General features: G+C 41.9%; 1 protein-coding gene across 1 annotated transcript; it reads right to left on the reverse strand.

Annotated features, from left to right (window-relative positions):
* Positions 1 to 538: 538 nt before the first annotated feature.
* Positions 539 to 8589, reverse strand: LOC129854327 (sulfotransferase 2B1-like). Its single transcript, XM_055921256.1, has 6 exons — positions 8446 to 8589; positions 7876 to 8084; positions 7626 to 7752; positions 7433 to 7530; positions 2772 to 2952; positions 539 to 1015 (listed from the first exon to the last, which is right to left on the reverse strand). Exons 1-6 carry the CDS (start codon positions 8582 to 8584, stop codon positions 819 to 821), a joined length of 951 nt encoding a protein of 316 aa, XP_055777231.1. The 5' UTR covers positions 8585 to 8589; the 3' UTR covers positions 539 to 818.
* Between the last annotated feature and the right edge of the window lie 4036 nt (positions 8590 to 12625).

Genomic DNA, 12625 nt, shown 5'->3' on the forward strand with positions numbered 1-12625 from the left:
CAGACTGAATAACATGACACACATTAGGTGGACATACAGTATGTGGTTGTATATTTTAGCAGCATCAATGAGACAACCGGAGCACTATGATAAAGACACTTGACCGCAATATCTGGTCGGTGAGACAGTACTGTCTTGAACGCTTTCATAACACAACTCACCATTTTCACATTATTTTAGTTGAGCAGCACATGGAATCTGGGATTAGATAGGCCTAATGATGATATATGCCCATATGTTAGCATCAGTCACATAGTTTCCCAACAACTCAGGGCTATGAACCTTACTGATGGAAATACAGTAAGTAGATGAGCTATATATGGGAAATCCAGGTTGTTCGGAATCAAGCTATGTGACTGATGTAACAACAGCTTTTTATGTACACGTCAACCTTTCTGGAGTTAATATATGAGCCCTTCTGCTTGATGCACTGCCACATACTGGGAGGATTTCCAATGTGTCAATGTCAGGGAGTTAAATGTGTCCCTCTCGGATCCCATCAGCAGGCTAATGAGAGGGACCGGCTGACAGCGCTAGCTAGGGAGGAGACATGGTTTATTCATCTAGCTATTGCAGCACAAGCCAAGATGCAGGAGAAACTTCACTCTCATTCAGTTAACTGTAACATTTCGATTTTTTTAGAGGTGGAAAAACCCAACTACAACAACAAATAGGTCACACACAATATTTTTGTTATATTAGCATATCAATTGTATTATATCGTTTTACTATATTGGGTTATGTACATTATATGTACATTCACAAAAACACAGAGAAGATCAGTGAGAGAATTCCAGGGCTTGTATGAAGCGTATCCATCAATCTCCGGCGTCATGGAGGATAAGGGCCCCATCCTGATCCCCAGAAGCCTGTCCTCCTCCTCCTCCCCCACAGGACTCAGGAGAACACTCCCACATGAAGGTCAGGGGACAGTCTTGCATCTGGTAGCTGTAGACGGTGTCGAAAAGACCAATCTGCTCCTCTGTGAAAGTGTTTCTCCAGTCACCGATTTTACCTGTAAATAGAACAAGGCCTTCATTGTTATGGCCAATCTCTCTCCACAGCACTGTAATTTTGAAATGTTTGTAATTTTTATTATGATCCCCATTAGCTAAAGCCATAACGCTAGCTAATCTTCCTGGGGTCCAAAACAAATTAACAAGAAATTACAAACAACTAATCAAGACTTCACAAACATTCAACAAGTTGACAATACAGATAATTAAAATACCTGACAGGAAACACATTTAACATTCAGTTGATGCTTTCTATTTGCTGTCCAGTTACATGGTCTATTGCATTAGATGTTCTTTAATTTTTTTTCTTGAAGGTGGATTTACTTTTTGCCTGAGAAATATGGATTGGTAAAAAGTTTCATTCGGCTATAGCTCTATATAAAACTGTAGATTTAAGGCGATTTGTTCTTGGCTTGAGTTGTTTTAGCTGCCCTGAATTTGCCTGTCTGGTTTGGTGGTTATGCTTGTTGCTAGTATGTACTAATTGGACTGAAAAATACTGTGTTTTTAAAAAATATATAACATTCCAAAAGAAAATCAGAAGACTAGATAGTAATTTGTTTTTAACGTGAAGCCATGAGAGGTTCTGATGCATTTGGATAATATTCATTTGGTTAGAGCAATGAAGAGATAATCTGGCAGCCCTGTTTTGAGCCATTTTGAGCCATTTTTATATCTTTCTTTGCTGCAGATATAACCGGACAGTACTCTATGTGTGATAGGACCAGGGATTGACCATATAACCGGACAGTACTCTATGTGTGATAGGTCCAGGGATTGAATCACCTGATTCAGAGTGCTAGATGTTACATACTCTGAACATTTTCTTGTAACAGCAATTCCCTTACCAATCTTAATAACAATATTATCTTTATGTTCTGACCATGATAAAGCTGCGTCCAACATGACACCTAGTAGTTTTTTTTTCTTTAACTTTCGCTCTACATGTATTCTATTCATCGACAAATTCAATTGGGGGCATATATCTTGAACCAAATACAATACATTTAGTTTTAGAAATGTTCAACACCAATTTGTTCATATCAACCCACTCAGACACCATTCTTAGTTCACTGCTCAGTACATCTGTTAGCTCATTACATTCTGATGCTGCACTATACATTGTAGAGTCATGACCACTCTTGCTTTGTTCATTACTGAAGGTAAATCATTAGTAAAGATGGAGTAGAGCATTGGGCCTAGGCAGCTTCCTTGAAGAACACTACAATGTATATCTTTACTATTTGAAAAGCTACAATTAAAGAACACTTCTTGCCTTCTCCTGGATAGATAGCTTTCCATCCAGGATAAAGCTGCATCCTTAAAACCGTAACATTTTAGTTTTCCTAGTAACAGTTCATGATCATTTACATCAAAAGCAGCAACACTGCACCAACTAACTTCCTATCATCCATACTCTTTAACCAATCATCTATCATTTGTGCTAAGGCCGTACTCGTAGAATGCCCTTCTTTGTATGCATGCTGGAAACCCATTATCAGACCATTACATGAGAAATAATCCACGATTTGTACAGATACAATTTTTGCTTTTTTTTAAAGGGACATGCTTATCAGCTATACTCATACATCATTTCATAAACAAATTTAGTGACATTTCAGGATAATCCTTAATACACACTTCTAACCATACTGTGAGTGCAAGGGAGGTCTATGGTACTGTTCTATCCTTCTGACACTGACGGACACACAACTCTAGTCAGGATTGTAGTCCTGTTGCGCAAGGGAGCCTCACCTTTCCTCATGAATTTGCCTTTGCTGTGGTCCATGATCTCCTTTGGGATTAGAGTGTAGTTCACCATGGCGTTGTCTCTCATGCTGCTGAAGCTGCAGTGTCTCATGGAGTTGGTTAACTCCTCGCCCACCAGGGGGCACTGCAGGAAAGAGCTGATCCTCTCCATCGAGCCTTGCAGGTCCTGAGGAAAGTCAATGCTCTTATTGTAGATATGGACAAAGAGGGTGGTTTTCACAAAAGGCTGAATGGATCCTCTATGTCTAGTCTATCAACAACATTTGTGGCATACTAAGAGACCAAACGCTCATTAGGTTGGATACAGTTGGATGGTGCTACTCCAAGATGGCGTATCAGCGCAGACGTTGTTTGTCGTTCTCCCGTGTAAATGTTGTATTTTTCGTCTTTTTTGTATATATTTCAAAATATTTTCAATCTCTTTTACAATTTTTTTAAATTAAATATATCTTCCGGCAACCCAATGTGATACAGATCTGCTATTTTTAGACCTTATAGCCAGAACCTCCATCAGAAGATAACCAGCTAATTAGCTACTAGCTATTTAGTCATTGTTAGCTACTGCTAGCGGCCTTTACCTTTAGCACAGACCAGACGCTTTAGCCTGGATAATTACTTGGCAGACTGCACAGTGTGTTATCAACCCTGAGCAAATCGGACTGTTTCTTTCTCCACGACAATGCCGGATTCCTGCAGTAAGCCCTGGACCATTACTCCAGATCATCGCAGTTAGCTAGCTGCCACCGAGTGGCCCAGCCCCGAAGCTAGCCTTGAGCCAGGCCCATCTCCCGGCCTGCTCAGTGGACCCTATGATCACTCGGCCACACAGCTGACGCCTCCCGGACTCTTTACTAACACGACTAGAATCCACTACACTACCGGATTCCTGCCGTAAGCTCTGGACCTTTGCATCGGATCATCGCTGCTAGCTAGCTGCTACCGAGTGGCTATAGCGGCTAACGCCCTTGTCCCAAAGCTAGCATCAGTTAGCCGCAAGCCAGGCGCATCTAGCAAACAAAATCACTCCAGCTACAATACCTCTTTTGCCAACTGGCCTGGACCCTTTGTCAACATGGAGCCCCGCCGTTCCATCACGACTGGTCTGCCGACGTAATTCCATCTGCTGTGCCCCAACCGGCCTTTGCCGGATGTCGGAGCAGACGCTTCTACTATCCCCGGGCCTGCTAACTTTTTTAAAGTTTTTTTCCCCGCTTGCTAGCGTAGTAACGACTACCTAGCGGCTTCCCTATTTCATCTAGTGCTGTTCACTGGACCCTATGATCACTTGGCTACATAGCTGATGCCTGCTGGACTGTTCATTAATCACGGTAGTCCATTTTGTTTATTCTGTTTATCTGTCGGCCCCAGCCTCGAACTCAGGACCTGTGTGTAGTTAACTGACCCTCTCTGCCTATTCATCACCATTTTACCTGTTGTTCTTTTCTTAGCTGATCAGCTGTTGTTGTCTTACCCGTTGTTGTCTTAGCTAGCTCTCCCAATCAACACCTGTGATTGCTTTATGCCTCGCTTTATGTCTCTATCTAATGTCAATATGCATTGTATACTGTTGTTTAGGATAGTTATCATTGTTTTAGTTCACTGTGAAGCCCCAGTCCCACTCAACATGCCTCAGATACCTCTTTTGTCCCACCTCCCACACATGCGGTGACCTCACCCAGCATAACTAGTGCGTCCAGAGATGCAAACTCTCTTATCGTCACTCAATGCCTAAGTTTACCTCCACTGTACCCGTACCCTACCATACCCTTGTCTGTACATTATGCCCTGAATCTATCCTACCACGTCCAGAAATCTGCTCCTTTTATTCTCTGTCCCCAACGCACTAGACGACCAGTTTTGATAGCCGTACCCTCATCCTAATCCTCCTCTGTTCCTCGGGTGATGTGGAGGTTAACCCAGGCCCTGCGTGTCCCCAGCCGCTCTCATTTGTTGACTTCAGTAACCGCAAAAGCATTGGTTTCATGCATGTTAACATCAGAAGCCTCCTCCCTAAGTTTGTTTTACTCACTGCTCTAGCACACTCCGCCAACCCTGATGTCCTTGCCGTGTCTGAATCTTGGCTTAGGAAGGCTACCAAAAATTCTGAGATTGCCATCCCCAACTACTACATTTTCCATCAAGATAGAACATCCAAAGGGGGAGGAGTTGCAATCTACTGCAGAGATAACCTGCAAAGTTCTGTCAAACTTTCCAGGTCTATGCCCAAACAGGTTGAGCTTCTAATTTTAAAAATGAATCTCTCCAGATTGTTGCTGCCTGTTTATAGACCCCCCTCAGCTCCCAGCTGTGCCCTGGACACAATATGTGAATTGATTGCCCCCCATCTATCTTCATAGTTTGGGATATGCTTAACTGGGATATGCTTAACACCCCGGCAGTCCTACAATCTAAACTAGATGCCCTCAAACTCACACAAATTATCAAGGAACGCACCAGGTACAACCCTAAATCCGTAAATACGGGCACCCTCATAGATATTATCCTGACCAACTTGCCCTCCAACTACACCTCTGCTGTTTTCAATCAGGATCTCAGCGATCACTGCCTCATTGCCTGCATCCGCTATGCGTCCGCTGTCAAACGACCACACCTCATCACTGTCAAACGCTCCCTAAAACACTTCTGCGAGCAGGCCTTTCTAATCGACCTGGCCCGGGTATCCTGGAAAGATATTGACCTCATCCTGTCAGTTGAGGATGCCTGGTTGTTCTTTAAAAGTAATTTCCTCACCATCTTAAATAAGCATGCCCCTTTTAAAAAATGTAGAACGAAGAACAGATACAGTCCTTGGTTCACTTCAGACCTGACTGCCCTCGACCAGCACAAAAACATCCTGTGGCGGACTGCAATAGCATCGAATGGTCCCCGCGATATGCAATTTTTCAGGGAAGTCAGGAACCAATACACGCAGTCAGTTAGGAAAGTAAAGGCTAGCTTTTTCAAACATAAAGTTGCATCCTGTAGCTCTCACTCCAAAAAGTTTTGGGACACTGTAAAGTCCGTGGAGAACAAGAGCACCTCGTCCCAGCTGCCCACTGCACTGAGGCTAGGTAACACTGTCACCACCGATAAATCCACGATAATCGAGAATTTCAATAAGCATTTCTCTATGACTGGCCATGATTTCCTCCTGGCTACCCCAACCCCGGCCAACAGCTCCGCACCCCCCGCAGATACCTGTCCAAACCTCCGCAGCTCGGCTAGACAAATCAGCTAGGCTAGACAATCTGGACCCTCTCTTTTTAAAATGATCCGCCGCCATTGTTGCAACCCCTATTACCAGTCTGTTCAACCTCTCTTTCGCATCGTCCGAGATCCCTAAAGATTGGAAAGCTGCCGCGGTCATCCCCCTCTTCAAAGGGTGTGACACTCTAGACCCAAACTGTTATAGAGCTATATCCATCCTGCCCTGCCTTTCTAAAGTCTTCAAAAGCCAAGTTAACAAACAGATCACTGACCATTTCGAATCCCACCGTACCTTCTCCGCTGTGCAATCCGGTTTTCGAGCTGGTCACGGGTGCACCTCAGCCATGCTCAAGGTACTAAACGATATCATAACCACCATCGATAAAAGACAGTACTGTGCAGCTGTCTTCATTGACCTGGCCAAGGCTTTCGACTCTGTCAATCACTGTATTCTTTTTTTTCCTTTCTTTTTTTTCCCCCTTTTTTTCTCCCCAATTGGTAGTAGTTACAGTCTTGTGTCATCGTTGCAACTCCTGCATGGACTCGTGAGAGGTGAAGGTCGAGAGCCATGCGTCCTCCGAAACCCAACCCAACCAAGCCGCACCGCTTCTTGACACGCCCATCCAACCCGGAAGCCAGCTGCACCAATGTGTCGGAGGTGTGTCACTGGTCATCCCCAAAGCCAACTCCTCCTTTGGCCGCCTTTCCTTCAGTTCTCTGCTGCCAATGACTGGAACGAATTGCAAAAATCACTGAAGTTGGAGACTTATATCTCCCTCACTAGCTTTAAGCATCAGCTATCTGAACAGCTTACCGATCGCTGCAGCTGTACACAGCCCATCTGTAATTAGCCCATCCAATCTACCTACCTGATCCCCATATTATTTTTATTTACTTTTTTCTCTTTTGCACACCAGTATTTCTACATCCACATCATCATCTGCACATCTATCACTCCAGTGTTCATTTGCTAAATTGTAATTACTTCACTACTATTGGCCTATTTATTGCCTTACCTCGTCACGCCATTTGCACACACTGTATATAGACTTTTTCTATTGTGTTATTGACTACGTTTGTTTATTCCATGTGTAACTCTGTGTTGTTGTTTGTTTTTGTTTCCTAAAGCTATGTTCACGTAGTATTTCATAATGTCACTTAAAATAGCATCTCACAAAGGTCTATTTATAATCTATGACTAATATTTTCATGTCTAAAGGATAGCCTATTTCTGTAGTTAACACAACCTCAGAGACTCATGAGACTGTAATACAACTGCTGTGATACAAGTGTTGTGTTCTGATGCGCTTAAATGGACATGTCTACAATATGGTTAGGGGTGACACAACTGCAATGAGGAAGAGAGAATGTAATGGGATGTTTGCAATTGATGACAACAACAGTACATAGCAGACAGTGATAGACAAGAGTTACCCTACCAGCCACATCTCCTCATAAGAGATGTATAGAACATTTGCCAAGACTCCTGCTTGACTCGTCCAGCCTTTCACATGATCGAACCAGGACCCATAACTCACTGTAAAAAGGGTAAACGTTGTATTAGATCTGACTGTTAACAGTAGGATTAAATCCCAGAATTGCTCGAGGTAAAAATCATTAGTGTCAACTCACCTGATCCCTCCAGAAAACTATCCAGAAACTTGTCAAATGAATTGGGTTCTGGGAGGAACTTGGCCATTTTATGGAAGTGGTAATAGGACACAGCAACATCTTTGGGGTTTCTGGCGACATAGATGACCTGAGAGACGGTGTGGAGATAGTGTCACTAACGATCAATATATTATTTCCATAGAGTTGCTTTACAAAATAGGAAATGTCTCACAGCTTTGAGAATAGTCTCTTCAACATAACCACATCCTACCTTAGCTTTGGAGCCCTGGAGTGCAGAAGCCAGCAGGTTGTAGGGCAGGTGAGTGGTGATGATTCGGGGCCCCTGGGTGGCCTCCAGCAACTTTGCACTGTAATGCTGTTCCAGCCAGGGGGCTCGGGCCCAGTTGGGAACAGTTTTGGAGAGTTGTGGGTCCCCTCTGTTTTTCACAAGAGTGACAATCTCCTGCATCCAGGTAGTCCCTTTAACCAGAGATCACAGAGGGAAAGAAAGAAGAGAGTTAAAGAGAGGGAGAGATAAGAGAGAACTGTACATCTAATACCTCTGTTTTCATTGAATTCCTCCCTAAACCACTACTTCCATAAAGACAGACGGTCTGAGAGAAGTGGATCTTGAAAGTAATTAATCATTGACATGTAAAAACAAAAGTAACAATACAATAACCTACTAGAGTCTGTGCATATACAGTTATTAAAACCCTGACTGTTTGCTTCAACTGCAAAGTGTGTGAAAGAGGAAAAAGTACTGAAGTTGGCTAGTGTTGCAGCATGTCTAATGTGTTGTGACACCGAGCAGTGGTGTGACAGAGCTGTCCTGTCTCACCTGATTTGGGGTAGGTGGCGATGACAGTGTCCCTGTCCTGGAACTGGAAGTGGAGGGCATAGTTCAGGGAGTCCTGGGTGTGAATGTGCCCAGGGAATGAGATGTGATGGAAGGTCTCTGTCACGTCCAGCCTGGCCATGTCTTTCTGCGAGGAGGGAAGTATGAGATGATCTGGCTTCCTACAGACCTTAAATAGCCAATCAGTATGATACCACGGGAACTGTGAGAGGAACTCGTGGGAGAAAAGCTGTGTGGATGTCGCTGTAGAAATAATTTTAAAAGTATTGGAATTTCCCAGGAAAACTTTTACTGTACGGTAGGTACTGGTACTACGGGAATTACCCATAGTACCAGATATATCCTTTTCTATTGTACACCTAAAGTTGGGGCTGAGTAAAATTATCCGCACTGCCTGTACATGAAAACTGTCTCTGAACCTGGTGGTCTGGGTCGTAAAGCTGGAATCCTTGCTTCATCAATTTTTGGACTTAGAAATTAATGATATATACTCAATGATGCTTAAAGATTATAACTTATAAATGCCTCATGAGCTTAGTTCAACTGTCCTACCCCATCAGAACACAAAATACAGGTTTGTATTACTCTACATTTACATTGTTTACAAACAAACAAACACTATATAGTCTCAAAACATGGTTAAAGGCCCAGTGCAGAAATATTTTTCCCCCTATGTTTTATATATATTCCACACTATGAGGTTGGAATAATACTTTGAAATTGTAGAAATTATGATAATACCCTTTAAGTGTAAGTGCTGTTTGAAAAGACCACCTGAAATCTCAGCCTGTTTTGCTTGATTCTTGCTTGAGAAATTGCTATTTACTTCGAAGCTATTTTTGTTTCCTTTTGAACATTTTAATTGAAAACAATCGCAGTAAGGTATTTAATTTTAAATATTGAGATAAAAATGGCTGCATTGGACCTTTAAGGGTTCCTCTTTTCAACCCTTACCGTGGAAATTCAGTGTTACAGAATGATTGAAATTTAAAGGCGATGTTCCTGCGTTAGCGGTGACAGCATTCACGGTAAACACTGCATATGTCGGCTCAATCGGAAATTACCTTTTATATTGCGCAATCTGTAACGCTTCAGCAATACAAATTGAATAGAGCCCAAAACTATCATTTTGATATCATGGATGGTCCATCCTTGCATCCATAGCTCTGTCTATAAGTTTGAGAGTGGTTACATTTCTCCAAGCCCATCCCTCAGATTTTTACCAAAACACAGGCAGGGTGGCCACTTTGTCATTGCTTCAATTAAGGATTCTAGCTTTAATACTACAGTACTCTCTGTCAGACTGCAGGATTTGCTTGATTCATGACGAGGGTGACTGGGGGTCCCTGATTATACTACAGTGTTGAGTTTTCTTTTTGACACTGTTTAATTGACTCAAGGACGAGAGTTGATGATGATGAGCGAAGAGTCCTGAGGGCGCTCTAAGGATGTTTTATCTAAGAGTTGATTATCATAATGCAAACAAGTCATGACCTTCGCAGCTCATCTCCATGGTCATGGATGGATAAGACCCAAGGCTCTCTTTACTGCTCCTGATAGAGAGCTGACTGTAATCTGATTCAAATTAACCTCTTACCTCCAAACACTTATCTTAAGATTAGACTTCTAAGTAACCATTAATAAGAGGCTATTATGGGATGGTCCTCACAGTAATCAGAGTGATAAGTATCCATAAAAATTCTGAATTCAGTCATAAATGAATAAACCAACACAGTGGTCTTGTGGTTAGAGTGTCTGCACTGAGATAGAAAGATTGGGGGTTCCATCCCTGGTCAAGTCATACCAAGTCATACCAAGTCATGGTGTCATAAGGGGAATGCACCAATTTGTAAGTCGCTCTGGATAAGAGCGTCTGCTAAATGACTTAAATGTAAATGTAAATGTAAGTCATACCAAGCCTCTCTGCTTGGCACTCTGCATTAAGGAAATGGATTGGGGTTGAGGTCCTGCGACCGACTAGCGTCATGTCCATGGGGTGTACTTGCTCCTGTCCCTATGTGTCGTTCTGTCTCGGACAAGGCTTACTTGTCTAAGGATTACTATTTAGGATTATTAGGAATACCTGTAATGTATCATGTGCTATTTAGCAGCAAAAGTTTCCAGGTGTAAACTCAACATGTCTGAATGTTCCTGACCTGAACCCTCTATTTTCCAGATCCCATATAGGCCTAACATTGTAGAACAGTGAGAGGATGAGAGAAAAGGTCTTGAAAAGACCACGGAAAACCCTGGATTAGCTGAGTCAACCGTTCATTATAGAGTGGGGCTCCAGAAACATGGACATACACAGACCACTCTGCTCAACACGTAAGTGGGCCACAATCATCTGTGAACACGAGTGGTCTAGATGAGCATTTATACAGCCAAGGATCCACAAGGAACTTGCTATAGGGTACAGATAAAGGATCTTAATTTAACCAGTTTCTCACAGTAGGAAAATAATCCTATAGCAACAGGAAATGTGAATTATTGTATGGATTATAATTAATGGACATTTTTGTAGGGGTTGATAAAGTTTTAGTTAGGACAAATCAAGTCTGACATTTTTAAGTGGAAATTACAAACTTTATAAGCCTTTTTAAACCTTGAATACAGTAGAAGTTTGCATTTCCTGCTGTGCTGGACATTTTCTGCAAAAACAGGGTGATTAAATTAATATCCTACAGCTGTAGTCAAAACCAGTGGCGATTTTTGCATGTAAATCTTGGTGGGGCAAACAAAAAAATTGGGGGGATGCATGCCAGCAAAGCCACTACACAACACAACACAAAACGAAACAATATATTAATTGCACTTTAACGGTGACAAACTTTGACCACAACTGTTACGGCCTACATAAAGCTGTCCCAACAGCAGAGTCCCAACAGCGGATAAGAGGTAATCAGTCATTTCGATTAAGACATTAATGAGCGAGCTAGGACGAACGTAGTCAATATAACTATTTGTTCAGCACTTTGAAATGTACAGCGACAGAATTCAGAACATGGGCCGTTCTTAGAGTATTCTCCATGTACACCAAGTCAGAACCATAGGCCAAATAAAGGAGGCATATAAGCAGACAATGAAAGCTCTTACATTATTTGATGATTACATTTCTCTAAAACAGGTTATAAGCTACATGTGCACCACCAAGTCAGAACAGTAGGCGAAATTAAGAATGGAAAATAGGCCAAATTATTAGGGTGAGGCACATGGGCTACTAACAGCTTACTACACAACATACACTTATATTACTTTATTAGCTACAGTATACATATCCCAAATTACAGCATCCAGCTTTGATATACATAATACATGGATTATGTAAAGTGCACACTTTATCATCAAGTTTGTAAACATCAACATCAATAATGACATAATTCAACAAGAAGCCATTTGACAGGAAGAACATGATATTTACCGCCTAATGGAAAAAGAAGCCTTATCATATAAGATAAAAAAAGAGCCTATAGACTGACTACAAGGGTTATGTACTAGCGTTCAGATATCCCACTGCTATATTGATATACAGAGACCAGATTCACTGCCTGTCGTTTGAGAAAAGGATTAATGCTGAAAGCCAAATCATTTGATTTATTGAAAATGACAATTCAAAGCAGAACACAGAAGATTTGAGTTGTGTACATTGCACCTAGTTAACTATCTAGAAGCTGTATGAAATAATGATTTTTCTCATCAAAGGTTAGAGAGCTACCATGAAGCAGAAGCTGTGCAGAGACAGCATAGCAAAGCAGCATAGTCTGGTTAAAGTGTGGCCTAAGAGGGATAAAAGCAAGAATGACAAGAATGTCCCTCTATAATTATAATTTTCACTGAGGGTGCAGAGGTTAACCTTGTGTGAATTGAAGAATTGTGTGTTTACTCATGAGCATAAAAAAAACGTTCTATTTTTTACATATTTTGTAATTTAGCAGATGCTCTTATCCAGACCAATTAGGGTTAAGTGCCTTGCTAAACTGCACATTGACAAATGTTTCACCTAGTTGGCTCAGGGATTCAAACCAGCAACCTTTTGTTTACTGGCCCAACACTCTTAACCACTAGGCTACTGTACCTGTTGCCCTGTGTCGTGGAAATACATACTGAGAGAGACTTTGTCATTTCTTCAAACTATCATCTTTATTTAATATCAATTAATTAT

The sequence above is a fragment of the Salvelinus fontinalis genome, chromosome 4 (genome assembly GCF_029448725.1).
Source record: "Salvelinus fontinalis isolate EN_2023a chromosome 4, ASM2944872v1, whole genome shotgun sequence".
NCBI lineage: Eukaryota > Metazoa > Chordata > Actinopteri > Salmoniformes > Salmonidae > Salvelinus > Salvelinus fontinalis.